The sequence below is a fragment of the Rhamphochromis longiceps genome, linkage group LG17 (genome assembly GCF_057381845.1).
Source record: "Rhamphochromis longiceps isolate RC_006_pf linkage group LG17, R_longiceps_female_GT1.1, whole genome shotgun sequence".
Classification (NCBI taxonomy): domain Eukaryota; kingdom Metazoa; phylum Chordata; class Actinopteri; order Cichliformes; family Cichlidae; genus Rhamphochromis; species Rhamphochromis longiceps.
This window is the reverse complement of record NC_140573.1, coordinates 43,053,115-43,071,198: the sequence shown is the minus strand read 5'-3', so window position 1 is coordinate 43,071,198 and position 18,084 is coordinate 43,053,115. Positions and strand designations below refer to the sequence as shown.

The following is an 18,084-nucleotide window of genomic DNA, read 5'->3' as shown; positions in this document are numbered from 1 at the left end:
TGTACAAGAAAAAATTACTCAGAAATAAATTATCAGCATTTATTAAATAATAATGCTCCATAAATAAAATAAAACAATGTTGTTTTTGTCCATAACAAAAAGCTCACAATTGTGCAGTCAAAATGTAAACTAACAGACGCTGAGCATAGGGCTGCTCGATATAACGATATATATATCGGATGACGATATAAAAACGTCTATCGTTTCATTTTACGCTGTCGTTTGTTTCGTGGTGTCGCAAAATAAACTGTTTACGGGAATATTTTTTTATCGTTTTGATGGTCACTGTAGTGGCTTTATTAATTTGTTAAAGTTCTCTTTCTCTTATATGTAATATAACCACACTACGGACGGACAAGCGCCTGTTTTTATGTGTTGCCGTTAGCAACAACGACAGTAAAACAATGGCATGGCTCCGCCGTCTGCTTGTTTGTTTTGCATATTAACCTTTCACAATAAAGCTGAAGATCCTGTTGAGACTCTTTAAAATAAACTGAATCACGTGAAAAATGCAGAGTATTTACGGATGAGAAGCCAAAAAGAGTCGCCAGGTGCTAAAAATAAAAATGGACGAAAGAGAGGCAAACTTGCAGCTCCACAAGTATAATTATAACGTAACATAGACTATATCGATATAAACGATATTGTCACATCTCACATCTCATATCGATATATTTAAAAACTCGATATATCGCCCAGTCCTAGTCTGAACCCAGAAATTAAATTGATATTGGCAATCAAATTACTGAAACACGATTGCTCAGTTGTTATCACTTTGCTTTGAGGCACCTGCTGTTGTTGTGTTTTGTCATTGTTTGAATAAAATTGAAATTGAATTGAATTTTGCTTCATGCAAGGATTTCTTTGAGGAACTTTGAGTCCTTAACCGAGGCATAGACCTATAACTGGAATTAAAAACTGGAGGTTCCCACTGGTCCTAATATTTAGGATGGGTTAAGAGAATAATCTTCTTATGGGGATCAAAAAGCTGGCGTCTTTCTGGGACCCTTTAAAGTTGTGACATTCAGATGAAGTACTCCAGGGTTTACAACAAGTTTGTATATATAGTGGGTCATGTACAGGTCCGAGTCCCCTGCACAGAAACCCTGATATCCATCCAACCATTAGTAAAAAAGGTTAAAATGCATAGAATAAAGTGCTTTCTTGAATTATGTGTGAATGGGTAAATGAGGTTTAATACAGTTGTTTTCAGATGCCAGTCTGTCTACCATTGAGTCTCTAATCCCCTCCATTGAAAACCATGACCTTTGACCTTTGTATGAAGGGCACTGCAGGTGACAAGGAAGGTGGACATTCTGACACCACTTGGAGCATTATACTACAACACAGGTCGCTACGAGGAGGCTTTGCAGGTGTACAGAGAAGCTGTGGCCCTGCAACCGGAGAGCACCGACATCTGGCTGGCTCTCGTGAGTAGGCATACATACTCAGACTTACTAAGAATAGCATTTAGTTTCTTGTGCGTTAGTTGGAAAGGAGACCACGTGCTAACCATAACTTGTTTCACACAAAAACTCTCTATGTATGTTTCAGGCTCAGGTTTTAGCAATGGCTGGTCGTACCAAAGAGGCAGAGAAGATGATGCTCGATGTCATATCCAGAAAAGGCAACTGCATAGAATGTTACCGCCTCCTGTCTGCAATCTACAGCAAGCGTGGCAACTACACAGAGGTAGGTATCGCGTCTGCTTTACATAAGAGCAACTGCTAATGATCTTTCTGAATCTGTTGTGTTAGCACCAGCAGCGTGTACGGCCGTCAGTGTTTATGACCCAGTTTGACAGAAGAGATGGTAAATGGACTGGTAGTTATATGGCGCCTTTCTACTCCAACTGAGCACTCAAAGCACTTTTTAGTACAAGCTGCAATCACTCTCAAAAATATTCATACAAGAGTCATCAGGACACTTGTATCCACTGACACTCCGATGCATTGGTATCTTTTTTTTTTTTTTGCCTGTCCCATTTGGTTCTTTAGCCATCAGAATTGTTGTCTGAAGACCAACAAGGATACCCAATGGATTTATTTTGCCAAATGGATCATCGTGGCATTGCCGTATTGGTCCATTTGATCGACCTTTGTTTTTATTATTTATTTTATTTTATTTTCAATTGTTACAGACGGGACAGACATGAGTCAGGGATAGGAAAGGGAGAAAGAAAGAGGAAGGAAAAGAAAAACAGAAGGGGAGAGGGACAGTGAGAAAGGGGGGGAGAAAAAATAAAATCTCCTGGATCACCTTTTGAGAGAAGAAGAATAGAAAACAAGCAAAAAAAACCAAAGCAACATACTAAACACAACACCATCGCATTAATCTAGCTAAGTGTAAACAGCAGTAAATACTAAATATTCAATGTTGTTGTGCAGCATGCAGGACAGACAGCGCACAATGTGCTTTGAAGTAGCAGCCAAGAAAGGTGTAATTTAAGTCTACGAGCAGTGAACATCCGTGTGCATACCTGTGTGGATCAGCGCGCTTGTATTCAAATGGTTTCCACATGTAATGGTCTGCAAGAGGATGTAGAGAGCCATAGCCCCGCCCCCCAGGGCATGAAGCAGGCATGGAGGAGATCCAGGCCCCAGACATCCAGAGGCCCCAGAGTGCGAGAGCCCAAGGAGGACCACCGGAGGGCATCCGTGCCACCCTCATGGGAAGGGCTGAGGATCCCCAGACGAGGCATCACCCAGTAGCCACCGAGCAGAAGCTAGACGGGGCTGCACCGGCGTGCCCGCCGGCTCTGCCGGCAGCCAGCTGTGTCAGAGTGAACCGAGCCGCAGGCCCAGAGGCCGGAGGCCCGAGGGCCCCCCGCACCCCGGAGGAGGCCTGACTGAGCAACAGGCGCCAGGCCCCGCCAGGTAGCCACCGGGAGTGAGCCGGTACATACCTGAGTGCCCAGCCCCAGACACCAAGAACCACCAATGCACCGACCCCTGAGGGCATCAGTCACCGGCAGGGAGTGTGGTGAGGTGAGATAGGCCCTGGAGGGCCTGGGAGTTCCCAGAGAGGTGGAGTCTAAGATCCGACCTGACATATAGACACAGACAAACAGGCACACACAGACACAAACATGCATTCCCACCCTCATGCACACATATACAAACACTCAGCACTCACCCAACGTAAGGATTGGACATGTACACACAATCACACTCCCCAAACATGCTCTATACCCCGGGTCCAGGTACCCTCGCCCCCAGAGGGGGAGACAGAACCCAGACCCAAGAGATGTTACCCTTCCCCCCGGGGTGGAGGCAAGCAGACCGTCCCAGGCTCCGCAGCAGCAGGGAGGCCAATCGGACAGCCAACATCTCCTCCCAGCCCCCCCGCCCCGATGGCTAGCAGAGAACGGGGGTGTGTGAAGACCCCATACCTCCCTCCCCCCGCTCATGTGTAGTGTTGCTGCGTGTTGTTTAAAGTGCATTTAAAACAAGGGAGAGCATGGTGCTGCTGCTGCCAGAGAGCAGCAGGTGTCAGCACGGCCCCTCCCGAGAACCCTCAATGTCTACATGGATTTAAAATTGAGAGGTGGGCACCGGTGCCAGAGGTAGGTTTGAGTATACAGACCGTCCACTGGACGCCGTTAACGTGCCCACCCTCAAGGCCCTATATATATGTGTGTGTTATGAGAGTGTAAGTAATGTGGATGTCTAAGTTGTGAGATAAAATTGAGGCACAGGTGGCCAGAAGGGGACAGAGGGGGGGGAATGTCTCCCCTGCACCCTGGTGACACACCCGCACCCCAAGGCCCTACCTGTGTGGGTGAGTGTGGTGGAGCGGGAAGAGGGAGGTAGCCAGGGATGGGGAGGAAAAGGAGGGAGGGGAGGATGCCCCTCCCTAGGGCCAGCTCCCCCGCTGGCCCCAGTAGGCACCCCCGTCCTCTGGTACCCACCAAGGCAAGGGAGCCCAGGTCCATCCAGACCGGGGCCTACGGTAGCACTGCCAAGCCCCACAGGACCCGGGGCAGCCCACCCTACCCCACCGCAGAGGAAACTGTACCCACCCCAACATTCAATCGTCTCCCATACTACACAAGACAACAGACACCCAGGTTAAGTTTATTCTCCACCTTTCCTATGTCTCTCCCCCACCTGCAGAGTGGACTCCTGCAAGGATGCATTGGTATCTTGCCTAAGAATTCTTTGACATGTAGATAGGGTTAGGTATTGTTTAGGTTTTATCCGATACCGGTGCCAAACCGGTACTTTTGAAACTGTGCCGGTGCTTAAACGGTGCTCGAACTGGTGCTTAAAGAATGGAGAACACAAACTTTGTCCAAAAACCTCTCATGTGTAGCTGTTTTTTTGTAAAAAGATAACAATGTTAGCCTTTTCTGCAGCTATGGGGCATATATGGTATCACTCTTGTCTGGAAGCAGTGCTTAAACAATGGAAAAAACACAAACTTTGTCCAAAAACCTCTCATGTTTAGCTGTTTTCCACTTTTTCTTTGGTCATTTTTGGCCAGGGTGAAGGGGAGTACCTGCCATCAAACAAGAAGGCAGCCGCATGTAACTACGACGGTGTTTGCTAGTTCACCTTACATGCATTAATGTAATAACGTGGTTAGCCTACTCAGCGTAAATTACACACGAACAACATTAAGCTACTCACGCAGAGAAGAACGGCTGCTGCTGCATCATCATCCTCATCATTTCTGCTACACTGGCAGGGCTAGGGGCCAGGACTCTCCTCTTCGGGTTCTTGGGGGATGTTGCTAACTCCGGGTCCGATAACAGGCACCACACCCGCAGTAGATGTGCTCGGTGTGAGGTCTCACAGCAAGCTATCAAACACAGCACATTTCTTGGCTTTTAAAAAAACGCTATGCGTCGCCAGGCGTTTCATCAGATTCGAGGTGTTACCTCCTTTGACAGTATCACAGTATCACCTTAAAGCACTTGTTGCAGGCTGCTGAGTTTGCATCTTTTGCTCTGAAGTACAGCCAGACTTTTGACCACTTCGCCTTGGGCATTTTTAATCTGTAGCTCTGCTCTAAAAGAACGTATGTACCTGGGCCCGCCTACTATCCTTGGAAAGGTAAAATGATTGGCTAGAATCCAAAGTGTATGACATCTCAGGGGAAAAAAAAAAAGAACCACCGAAATAAAGCACCGAAATGTGCGCTGCTTTTCGGTCTGGTTACTACCATTTACCGGTACCCATCCCTACATGTAGACTGGAGGTGCTGGGAAGACTCCTCCAGTCTGGCAGACAACCCAGCAACAGCCACTCCTTCGGCACATCTTACCAATCAGTCAAGTCTGGAGTGTAATGATTCGTGTGTTGAATGATGATACATGAATGTATGCCTTGCACAAACCAAGGTGGTAGAGAATCTTATTTATATACAGTACAAGACTGAACGTAAGTTTATATGTATGTAGATGTGTATGTGTAGGAGAAAAACCTCCTAACATATGGGTAAGACGCTGTTATGCATTCTAAATCATCCTCATCTCCCTGACCATCCCATGAGGCCAATGGGAAATTAGGATTCAGTTGTAATTTCTTACAAAAATCTGCCCCAAAATAACAGGCGATCGTGGCTCAAGAGTTGGCAGTTCGTCTTGTAATCGGAAGGTTGCCGGTTCGAGCCCCGGCTCCGACAGTCTCGGTCGTTGTGTCCTTGGGTAAGACACTTCACCCGTTGCCTACTGGTGGTGGTCAGAGGGCCCGGTGGCGCCAGTGTCCGGCAGCCTCGCCTCTGTCAGTGCGCCCCAGGGTGGCTGTGGCTACAATGTAGCTTGCCATCACCAGTGTGTGAATGTGTGTGTGAATGGGTGGATGACTGAACGTGTAAAGCGCTTTTAGTCCTTAGGGACTAGAAAAGCACTATACAAATACAGGCCATTTACCATTTACCATAACAGTAACATTTTCTCTCATAGAGAGTTTATCAAAGAGTCGTTGGTAGACTCTGCCATGTTAATATACACTGATTTAAAAAAACAAAGCAAAAACAAAAAAGAAGCATTTGCTGTTGTGATTATACTTAACGTTTTCACCTCAGACATTGAACCTGATACTAATGCACTTGTTCAAGCTTAGATAAGACTAGATTTCTCTTACCAAGCAAGAAAGAAGAACTGAGAAACTGCAGGTGAAGTTATTAATTTACAAGCAAAATAGTAATAGCACTTTCTTAAAAACTTTGATGCCTTCACTGTTCATGGAAACCTCAACATTGACGTTTACCTAAAGCCAACACACACAGACCAGTATCTCCTCTTTGACTCCCACCATCCTCGGGAACACAAACTTGGAGTAATCAGGACCCTACAACACCGGGAAGAAAATGTTCCCTCTAAGCCAGAAGGGAAAGAAAGGGAACACACACATAAAGCAAGCCCAAACAGAAACAGAGTATGCTGTGTAATGCAGCGAGCAGTGCTCAGACCTCTACGTCTGCATTTAAAGGATAACGGTCACTCTTTCAAGGATGCCAATGTTCACATGGTTTAAAAAAGGAGTGTGATTGACTATGTTTGAACAGAGGGGGTGGCTTACAACACCAAGTGCCTCCTACAATGCAGTTTTGAGATCCCCTTCCGAGCACTTTAATCCCCACTAACATCTTGCATCAAACATCTTCAAGAAACTTGAAGATGTCCAGATGTTTTTCTTTCCAAGCTCCTTAGACTGCCACATTTGACTGAGAGCCTACACACACATACAGTCAGACTAGCATGTAGAGTTCGACAGGTCTGTTCACCTGCAGTGTGTGTGTGTGTGTGTGTGTGTGTGTGTGTGTGTGTGTGTGTGTGTGTGTGTGTGTGTGTGTGTGTGTGTGTGTGTGTGTGTGTGTTCCAGGCTCTGGAGGCTTTGGACAAGGCCCTGCAGCAGAATCCCAGTGACCTGACAGTGAGAGCAGAGCTATATTTTTCCAAAGGGAACCAGCTCAGAGAGATGAACCAGCTGGACCGAGCCTTTGAGGTACTACAATCTGCACTCTCTGTCACACACAGACTTATCATCTTTCCCCTCTCATATTTTTCTCTCTTTTTCTTCCTGTAAGCAACATGGATTTTCTGTAGCTGCTAATGATGACTCTCTGTCTGTGTTTGATTCTGTGATGCAAACAGTAATGTACAGGGTTCGTATGGGTGTTTGAAATCCTTGAAAATGCTTGAATTTTAATGTTGTCTTTTCAAGGTTTTGAAAAGTGCTTGAATTCAAGATGTGGTGCTTAAAAGTGCTGGAAAGTGTAACTGTATTTCATTCACCACAAATAACTGTCTTTTCATATGGTCTTACTGAGGTGATGCGAATTGAAACATGCATTCTTTTTTTTGGTGGGGGGGGGCTGGAAAAGCTGGAAGTCCTTAAAAAGTGCTTGAATTTGACCCCGAAAAAGGTGTATGAACCCTGAACGTAAGAAACGATGCCAGGTACAAAATTACATGGTCTGCAACTGTGCTTAATGCTAACTCAGTCACTTTTACTTTTACTTTTAAACAAAGTATTTTTCTGGTCTGGGCTAATCTTCTCAAGATATTTACAACAAATCACTAAATTTGATCAGCAAAACTGTTTTTTAGACTCACAAATCAAAGCGAAATCAAGTTGTCTTGTAGAGTGTTTTTCCTCCCACTACAGCAGGGGTGGCGAATCGAGGGCCGGTGTCCTGCAGGTTTTAGATGTGTCCTTGGTCCAACACAGCTGATTCAAATGGCTAAATGACCTCATCAGCATGTCTTTGAGTTCTCCAGAGGCCTGGTAACATCATCATATGAATGTGTGTTGACCCTATGGAACGCCAGGACTGCCATAATGAATTAATTAAATACACCATTAAATAATTAATTAAATGTGGCAATAATTAATTAAAATTGGAAATAATTAATTACATAAATATTTACGACACATGTAATGAATTAATTATTTACACATTTAATTAATTATTTATTTATTTTACATTTTAATTAATTATTGCCACATTTAAATAATTATTTAATGGTGTATTTAATTAATTCATTTTGGCACAGTTGACTCCTTCTGGTCTCACCAGGTCTCACCCATTTTATCTGTCAACCTCACCCATCAAACTCAGGGGGCGGGGTTAACGCTGATCGAGTCAAAACCATTGCTTTGGCCTGGTGGCCATTGGTTTTAGCACACAACAACCGGCATGTGGCAGCTAACAGAACTGAACTTTGAAAAACCCTGTTTGTGTGTCACCAAATACCGTTTTAATATTTTTTTAGCCGAGAATGTAGTGGTTTAATCTTCATGTGTCTGGTCGGTTTGTCAAGATACAGCCTCTTTGCAAAAGTGCTTCAATGATTTCGGAGATGTCTGCCCAGTCTGACGGCAAAGCGTGGGATAGACCCGCTCGCCTCGCAAGCAATCGAGCTGTTATTGCCACTGGCAAAGCGCAGGCCTGGTACACAGCTGTAGTAACCCCCGCTGACACTGACTTTTTTTACTGAGGTTATATTTATCGGAGTTTTATTTCCTGATGTTCTTATGTGTCCTACGTGTTTCAGTCGCCAATTCTGAATTATAACTAACATTAAAAACATGTTTGAGGAGGAGAGAGAGCAAATAAACCTGTTTAACATCTGATCTTTGGGTTTTTGTTCAGTAATCAATGTGACCTGTGTATAAACGCATAAAAGAAATAACGTTGGTGTTTCCGTCATGTAGTAACTGCTGGCTTTAACTGTACAAAGGTTGTTCGACACTATGAAACACATACAGACTTCATGATGTTCGGCTAATATTTTTATTGTGAATATTAATCATGAGGGTAAACGGCCCTGTACACCACGGAGCGAGGTCAGCATATCCACGATATCCTCAGCTCCATGAGTTAACACAGAGTTTCCCAGCTGACTATCTAACTGTCATCTACGAATATGTTACGGCTCATATCTATATGATTTTACAGGAAATCATCCGTATTACTGCCAACTATTCCAGAGACGTGAAAATCTACAGCATAAAGAACACAAAAATATAGCAGTCTAACGCAACACTGTAACAGAGATGAAGCGTCAGTTTGTCGCAGATCAAAGTGGAATGAAAGTGATTGGTTGAACAGGTGTGATCTGTGTTTTCTGCATTTTCATCAGCGTAAGAGACTCAGCAGCAGATCAGAATAACAGTTATACATTTAATAAATCACAAAATTAACAAACCTGTTCGGACAGTTTGAGTTTGTATTCCCTCAGCTGCAGACTCGCTGTTGTTTAAATGTTTGAAAAGGAAGATTAGATATAAAAAACGTCAAACATAGACTCAGTCTGCGTTCACATTTGATATGAGGCCAGCACGTATAGTGGCTGTGTCCTGTTTTAAGATCATACATGTAAAATTGTTGTCTGACCTCCGTCGATCCAGCCGCTCAGAGTCCGTGGTTACCATGGTTACTGCATAAGCAGCTGTAATGTAAACAGCTGGCACAGCGGAAACCTACCAGCAACATGAGTGTTTATGCTTGTCATTGCAAAAGAACCGTCTGAATGGTTAACTGAAGTTAACTTGGATAAATTATAGTTAAGGAGTATCACAGATAACGCCCACGTGAGCTGTGTGACTGTTCACCACTACACTGAAATCAGTAGGCTATTACTGAAATACACGTGCTATATATCATAAACTATGATATAAATAGGGAGGTCCTATTAACATGTTTAGTTTTAAAGGACACCTTCCTGCCTTTAGTCTCATTCATGAGCAGTATTAGTTTTCGTCTAACATCCAGAAGTCTGCACCATGTGTTTCATAGTTTCTAACAAGCCTTTGACAGGTAAACATAACATGACCGAAACACCAAAAAAAAAAGGAGAAAAAAAATCACACAAATTATATGTTAACCTCATTTATTTTAGTTAAGTAAACTCTAAAAATTCTAACAGACAGCTGGTGCTTAGAATACAGTTGAATAACTATTAAAAAACAGATGATATAATATTTCTGTCCAGGTTGCAGTCTGCATGATGAACACGCTGTTGCAAACTCTGCTCCTCTCGGTGGAAATGCGCCTTCTCTTCTCTTTCTTTAAAACATTTTATAAGTCAGTTTACTCTCAAAATTCACTGTTAAATCCAAAACACACCAGATAAAGAAAAGCGAATGGTTCAGTCTAACACATGTGAACCATTAAACGTCTGTAAAACTGTGCAGTTCTGAAACGTAACTTTAACCTCAGCCAAACCGATTTGCTCAGTTGTAAATAAAACAGCGAAGTAAACGTGACCCGACAGACAAAACCTGAGTGAATTAAGTCCAGCGTTTAACCACTGAGAGCTAAAACTCAGGTGAGGTTTCAAAGCTGTGCCAGTGATCGGACATCAGCCGCTGATGAAGCTGTTCGCCTATAAAGTGCTCTGTTGGGAAACAAGCTCCAGCAGCTCTGCGCTCGGGGAAAACACTATATTTACTTATCTTGTGCAGAAAAATGCGCTGACATTGCTTTATATCGAGCACCGGCTGCCCAGTTAAACTGTGACTATCACCAGGTAACGTGGGCGTGTTTCTTGAATTAGCAGCAAGTGTTAAACAACTGACAGATGAGGAGGAGGATGCATGCAGGTAAACTTAGGGCCTGTTGAGCTGATCGCTGGTGTCGTGAGAAAAATGTCAGCTCGTTCTTTATGTTACAGAAGCACAGAGACACAAGACCAGGCGGAAAGAGACGATCGTTCGGTGAAAATGAGAATCTGCGAATGCAACATGTGGAACACGGAGAGTGGAATAAACAAACCGGTTAACGTACCCTCCCCCCCCCCCAAAAAAAACAAAACAAAACAAACAAACAAACAAAAAAACCAAACTATAAAAAACTAAAAAAAACAAACAAACAGTTAAGCTGGAACACCGGGGCTGTGAGCTCGGTGCACTCTGTCAGCTGACTGTTAGCAGAGCGAGTGACATCTCTGAAAACATCTGAGCACTTTTGCAAACGTGCTCTATGTTGACAACCTGACCAGACGTGTGAAGATTACGTCGCGACATTCGCGGCTAAAACACTGTTAAAAGTGTAGTTGGTGACAGAAAAACGGGGTATTTTAAAACTACACCACCACCATTGCTGCCTGTGATTTGAAATGCATTCTGGGATACCTGGCTGCCCCAAGTCTACACAAGCAATCGATTATCTAGGATCGACCTGTCTTGACTTATTTTGCACGGCAACCAATCAAATGTTAGAGAAGCTGCATGGCAGCGTTAACCCCGCCCACTTAGTTTGATGGGTGAGGCTGACAGATAAAATTATTTCAAGGGGAGAGATGAAGGGGACAAAAGTGCCAAAATGAATTAAATAAATAAATCATTAAATAATGAATTAAAACTGTCAATAATTATTTAAATGTGTTATTAATTAATTAAATATGTTAATAATTAATTATGTCATTAATTAAATAAATATGTCAATAATTAATTAAATGTGTCAATAATTAATCAATTACATGTGTCGTAAATATTTACGTAATTAATTATTTCCGATTTTAATTCATTATTGCCACATTTAATTAATTATTTAATGGTGTATTTAATTAATTCATTATGGCAGTCCTGGCGTTCCATATTGACCAAGGGTGAGATGTAAAAGGAAAAAGGGAGCTTTTAGAGGTTTCTGACAGAGGAGGTTTATTCACTAACAGTACTAGATGGTAACTAGTGCTTTTTAATAAGCAGCTAACAGCACAAAGCATAACCTAACCTCTGGCTAAACTGCTATTTTAGCAAGATAGGAGAGAGCAGAGCGGAGAGCCGGAAGTGGGGCGCCCGATCTGGCTTCCTACACCTCCCCGCCGGATCGGGCTGTACGCTCTACCTCCCCACTGCCTCCCAAAAAGGGAAGAAGAGCAGAGGGGAGAAGAGCAGAGTATTTTCTTTTCTCTCGCGGTTAGCTGACTGCCTTAGCTGCCCAAGTGATGTCAGCCCTTTTTAACCATAGCCAGTGACTGGTCCTCTCAGCAGTGTCAGCTAGTTCTCTTATAGCCTGCCGTTGCGCCTGTCCTCTGATCCCATTCTCTCTAAGCAGCTTTGCTGTTGTACTGGCAACAAAGCCCCTGCACCGCACTTCCACCGGGTGCACTTTGATCTTCCAGCCTAAATAAATAAATGTGTAAAATGACAGAAAAAATCCTGCTCAGAAAATGTCCTTTTCTCCCCATGCTGTGGATCCACTGTGAAAAATAGACATTTCTGAGTGGATAATGAAAAAACAGCAACTTTTCTGTGACTTAATTGTTATTGTTTATCTATTAATTATCAGTGTAGTTTTAAATTTAATTGCAATGGTGGAAATCTTTATCAGTAGGGAATGATGTAAAACCTATGTCCAAAATATGCTGTGCTGTGTGCTTAAACTTCATTCTCTACAATGTGCATAGCATTTGTAACTGCTCTCACAACAAAGGTGCACGGTACGATGCACGGTCCGCCCAAAGTCATTCAAGAGGTTTTTTTTGCTGTTATTTTTGCTTAATTTCCTCAGTTATTAAGTGCAGATTCATCAGGCTCTCCTGTGTCTTTCCTCTGATCTCTCTTGGCATCATATATTTATTGCACATGCCACACATCAACAGAGATGACACAGAGAAAGATGGAGTCTTCTTTGGAGTGAACATAGCGTTGAACTCGGGTATACATCGAGGTTTCGTTTTTTTGTTCTTGTTTTTGTAAAGTTGAGCAATCTCTGGAAATTCAGCAGAAAGTGAACTGAAAGGAATCAGGTCATTAATGTGATTAAAGTCAGGCAGGCTTGTCCCTGCCTGCTGGCCTTCCTCCCACTGTGGAAGTTCCACCCATTCAGAATTGCTGGCACACTCACAAGAAGTCATCCGAGACCGATGGTTGAGATGCAATCTGCAAAGGAAATTTGTGGAGGATACAGGAAACTTGAAATGACTTTCTGAGGAGGCTTGAGAGGAGAGAAAGCAAACAGAACTGCAAGAGACTGATGATTCTGCCAGAAACGCTGATGGACTGAAAAAGAGACTGGAAGAAACAGGGGTGGGGGTCATCTGAGGTCACTGAAGCTTCAAAGAAGGCCATGTCTGTGCACGTGGGATGTTTTATTTCACAGCATCAGCACAGTGTCTAAAGAAGCCAATGTGAGGCTAACAGCCTGAGAAGCAGTTTGAATTTTACACTTTCAATCAAACGCACTGGTTTATAATATTATAATTTTAATCTCTTACTGCCTGTTGTATTCTAAAACTGAAGGCCCCATCTTATCTTAATGACCTTGTAGTACCATATCACCCTATTAGAGCACTTGGCTCTCGCTCTGCAGGCCTACTTGTTGTTCCTAGAGTATTTAAAAGTAGAATGGGAGGCAGAGCCTTCAGTTTTCAGGCCCCTCTTCTGTGGAACCAGCTTCCAGTTTGGATTCGGGAGACAGACACTATCTCTACTTTCAAGATTAGGCTTCAAACTTTCCTTTTTGCTAAAGCATATAGTTAGGGCTGGACCAGGTGACCCTGAATCCTCCCTTAATTATGCTGCAATAGACGTAGGCTGCCGGGGATTCCCATGATGCATTGAGTTTTTCCTTTCCAGTCACCTTTCTCACTCACTATGTGTTAACAGACCTCTCTGCATTGAATCATATCTGTTATTAACCTCTGTCTCTCTTCCACAGCAGGTCTTTATCCTGTCTTACTTCTCTCTCCCCAATCAATCACAGCAGATGGCCGCCCCTCCCTGAGCCTGGTTCTGCTGGAGGTTTCTTCCTGTTAAAAGGGAGTTTTTCCTTCCCACTGTCACCAAAGTGCTTGCTCATAGGGGGTCATATGATTGTTGGGCTTTTCTCTGAATCTATTATTGTACGATCTACTGTACAATATAAAGCGCTTTGAGGCTACTGTTGTTGTGATCTGTATAAATAAATTGAATTGAATTGAATTGAAGTCACAGGATCTCCAGGATGCTGCCGAGCTGAAACATAATCACCTAAATACAACAACACTTTATAAAATGGTATAAAGGTTGGCATATCATGTGATATGTCACAAATTATAGTTAAAACATGTTTGTCTTCCTGACTGATGAGTGTTGTTTCTGACCATATGGATCCCTTCATGACCATCTCTAAAGGTCTCTTCTAGCCAGATAATGTCATGGAGTCAAACTGGACTCAATAAGTTATTGAAACCAATGGCAGAGATTTGATTACAGCGCTCCATCAAAATTTGTGTCTTTTTTGAATGGTCAGATCTTACAAATTGAGTTCAGAGAAGTTCAGGAGCCCAACTCTCCAGATCTGAACCCAGTAGTGAACCTTTAGCATGTGTTGCTGTGGGTTATGTGGCTTAGGTGTAACCGCAACCTACACCAGCTGACCAACTAACTATTAAGTCTGGTCGATTCTGTTCATCTGGATGGTCTAGATGAACAGAGTCGACCGTTTGGGATTTACTCACCTGGATGATTGAGCATGCATCAAGACATATTGAGTCCGGTCCCACTTCTGCTGTTGAAAATGTTGTGAATGGAAAACCCAGAGTTGTAGCTGCTGCTATCAGTTGGTAAATTTACCAGTGAGCCTTTGAGTAATTTTCAGAAAGCAACTGAAGCAACCAGGTACAAAGCTGCAAGGTTTGTATCTGGTTGCATTATAACAAAATAATATGTGTTTACCTGAGATTTGCCCCCAGAGATAACTGAGTCCTCTTCTCTATCACCAGAGTTACAAGCTCGCTGTTGAGCTCAAACCAGACCAATCACAGGCCTGGATGAACATGGGAGGAATTCAGCACATCAAGGTAGAAAAGACACATTTAAAATCTGACAATACAACTGAACACTCCTGACAAACTTTACATGTGTCCGACATCTGCGAGCATCAGCATGTACTGTGATGTTTGTGCTATATAAAGTTCTGTCCACTCTACCTCACTCTCTAAATCACTACTGGGGTGGTTGCCCAAGATGTCTGCTGGCTCGTACTGCCCAAGTCTTCCACTACAGAAACCATGTTAGAGGCTGACAGAAACCAACAGCTGTCCTTGGGAAATGGGCCTTGTTGGACCCATCCACCAGTTTGAGCCCAAACCGCACGTCCATTTATTTCACCCCATTCATGGTGATCACTCACCCCCTTCTGTCTCAAAAAGGTCATGGAAACATGTGCAACAGCTGTGAAGCTGAACTACACATAAGCTGCTAGCAAAAACAGTGTCGTGTTGTGCTGTGATTTTGATCCAGGTCAGGCAGATTTAAACCCAACTCAAAATGACCTCAACCTAATGGCAGAGCTCAGCGGCAGCAGGCAGGTCTAATGTGAAATCAGATTTGTAATATGTGTGTGTTTGTTTAGGGAGATTATGCAGCTGCCAGGATGTACTACCAACGCGCCCTCCTTCTCAGTCCAGGTTCCAAACTTCTGAAGGAAAACCTTGCCAAGCTGGACCGACTGGAGAGGAGACTGACAGGGGCTGTGTAGACTGGTGCCAGTGACACGACACAGTGGGACAAACACTTGCTCTGGAGCCCAAACACCACCCATTAAGACTGTTGAATAAACTTAGTCTGTTACGACGATGGGTAGGAGAGAAAAGAAGTAGGGTGAACCTCTCGGGCCTTCAAAGAGACTGGCCCCCAACTACAGGCCCAAAGCCTTTCCTGAAGGATACAAAGAGAAGCTGGTAAGAGCTCTGTGCATTACCAGTCTGCATCAGCTTTTCTTCAACATGCATATCTGTTTTCAACATTTGCGTTTCATTTTCTTTAAGGCACTTAATCAGAGATCTTCCTGAGCTCTGTGCTCTGCCTTTGAAAATGATTCACATATTTACATTAATGCAATAAAAGTGTGCAGATTTAATGAAGGGAACGAGTGGGCAGGTATTTTCCTGACCCTAAGGTATGAATAATAAAATGATGTAGGTTCAGAAGTCACCTGTTTGCTTTGGGGTTCTTTCAGCTCATGGACACGGAGAACATCAGAGCCCACTGTTTCATGCAAACAAACCATGTCCCAACCTGACATAAGACACCTACACTTCACACAAAGACATTTTTGTGAATCAATGCCCATAAACGGAGGTGTATCGATTATTTTTATGCTTTTGCATGAATTAATATTGAAGACAAATCTCAAATCAAGACCAAGTGTAACCTAACTGTTGGTAAGCCTCAGAGCAAAACATTTATGATGTTGGTAACTTCCAGCTTCTGAAAATTCCAAATCCCAGCCAGCAATGATTTCCATCTCCGTCAGTATCACAGCAAACCAACTCACACAAACTCTTGGAACGTGCTGTCATTTGGATTGTTGTTCTTTATCAATTCAAAATGAAGCGTCTCAGCAAAGTTTTTATTGATTACTTATTATTTTAAAATGAGTGGTAGTACAATGTGGCTTTGGAGTTGGAATCAATCAGGCACATTTAACTCTGAGCAACTCTGAAATTCAGCAGAGGAGCTCTTTGCTGAAACAGTGTCTTGATGCTCTGATATTGTATCCACGGGACACAAAAGTAGTCCCATTTCTGCTGTTACAGTTTATGGCTCCTGCCCTCCAGCAGCTGGGGACTTTCAGACTGCTAACTCTGAACTTCTCTGCAGCAGAAGGAAGTTTTGGCTTGACTGGTTCCTTGTACATTGTTCAGTGGTATAAGTGTAACAATGATATGATTGTATTCTCTGATACATTGTGTCCATCATCAAAAATCACACAGGCAGTGTTACGCTGTCTTGTTTGCAGCATTGTCTGTCCTCAGACTTTTAACTTTACATTTTTAGAAAATAAAATTTCCAAACTCTAATTGAAAATGAGCAAACATCAGATGGTGAATAAAAATTTAAATTAGTTCATTACAGACATCAGATTGCCTCTGTCTATAATGTTTTTTCAGCTAAGATAAGCAACGCACACCGCTATCATACTTGAGCTCCATTCTTGGGCCTCATGATTAAATCAGTAACTATATTAACTAAAGAAGGTTATTTAAAGATCTGCAAAGTAAGTGAAGTTTATATTTGTATAACCCAATGGGAAATAAGGACAGATTCATTTGGATCCCACTCTGCTGGGATATTTAAATGAATATATGTGTAAAGCTCTCTTAAAATGTCATTATTCTGGTAACAGCTGCTTCCTCTCTAGATTACCTAAATCATATTTATCCTGATCTCCACTTATGGCAGAAGCTAGAATAAACAGCCTGATGTCACAAGTCTTCAGCAAGTAGAATAAGCTAATGTGTCGGCTCCTGTGTGGAGCTCCAACTTGTGGGTTCATGTGCAACATAACCTCTGAGGAATGCTGTTTCGCTGATCGTTGTGGTTTTATTGATTCTCTCGAGTGAATTTTATTGTGGAATGCCAATGAGATGAAAGTGAAGTGACTAGTGCAGTGACTGGGTTGCACCAAGAAAATAAAATATATCTTTTATTAAATGGTGTTTGGAGTTGTTCTTCTTTTAAATGTCTAAGAAAAAAACATGAAATATTCTCAGTAGACGGATTGGGGCTGCAGTAATGCGGACGCTGCACCGGTCCGTCGTGGTGAAGAGGGAGCTGAGTGTAAAAGCGAAGCTCTCAATTTACCGGTCGATCTACGTCCCTACCCTCACCTATGGTCACGAGCTGTGGGTAGTGACCGAAAGAACGAGATCACGGATACAAGCGGCGGAAATGGGCTTCCTCCGAAGGGTGGCTGGCCTCTCCCTTAGAGATAGGGTGAGAAGGTCGGCCATCCGGGAGGGGCTCAGAGTAGAGCCGCTGCTCCTCCACATCGAAAGGAGCCAGCTGAGGTGGTTCGGGCATCTGAGCAGGATGCCCCCTGGGTGCCTCCTGGATGAGGTGTTCCAGGCATGTCCCACCGGGAGGAGGCCCCGGGGCAGACCCAGGACACGCTGGAGAGATTATATCTCTCGGCTGGCCTGGGAACGCCTTGGTGTTCCCCCGGATAAGCTGGAGGAGGTGGCTGGGGAGAGGGAGGTCTGGGCTTCTCTGCTTAGGCTGCTGCCCCCACGACCCGGCCTCGGATAAAGCAGATGAAGATGGATGGATGGAACTTTATCAATAAAACTGTCACGGTCCGCTGTGACGAACCGAGTGGAGAATGCGTGTAATGGACCCAGGTGCGTACACAAGTGAGCAG

At 43.4% G+C, this 18,084-nt stretch overlaps 1 protein-coding gene across 3 annotated transcripts in view; it reads left to right on the top strand.

Annotated features, from left to right (window-relative positions):
* The window catches only part of tmtc1 (transmembrane O-mannosyltransferase targeting cadherins 1), a 95,843-nt gene extending 78,489 nt beyond the window's left edge, over nucleotides 1–17,354 (top strand). For all 3 annotated transcript variants that reach the window (XM_085387398.1, XM_085387396.1, XM_085387397.1), the window contains 5 exons: nucleotides 1,286–1,430; nucleotides 1,555–1,692; nucleotides 6,831–6,953; nucleotides 14,663–14,740; nucleotides 15,295–17,354. In XM_085387398.1, coding sequence (XP_085243524.1) covers nucleotides 1,286–1,430; nucleotides 1,555–1,692; nucleotides 6,831–6,953; nucleotides 14,663–14,740; nucleotides 15,295–15,420 — 610 coding nt within the window. In that variant the 3' untranslated portion in view covers nucleotides 15,421–17,354. The remainder of the gene's footprint in view (nucleotides 1–1,285; nucleotides 1,431–1,554; nucleotides 1,693–6,830; nucleotides 6,954–14,662; nucleotides 14,741–15,294) is intronic.
* Nucleotides 17,355–18,084: the final 730 nt, after the last annotated feature.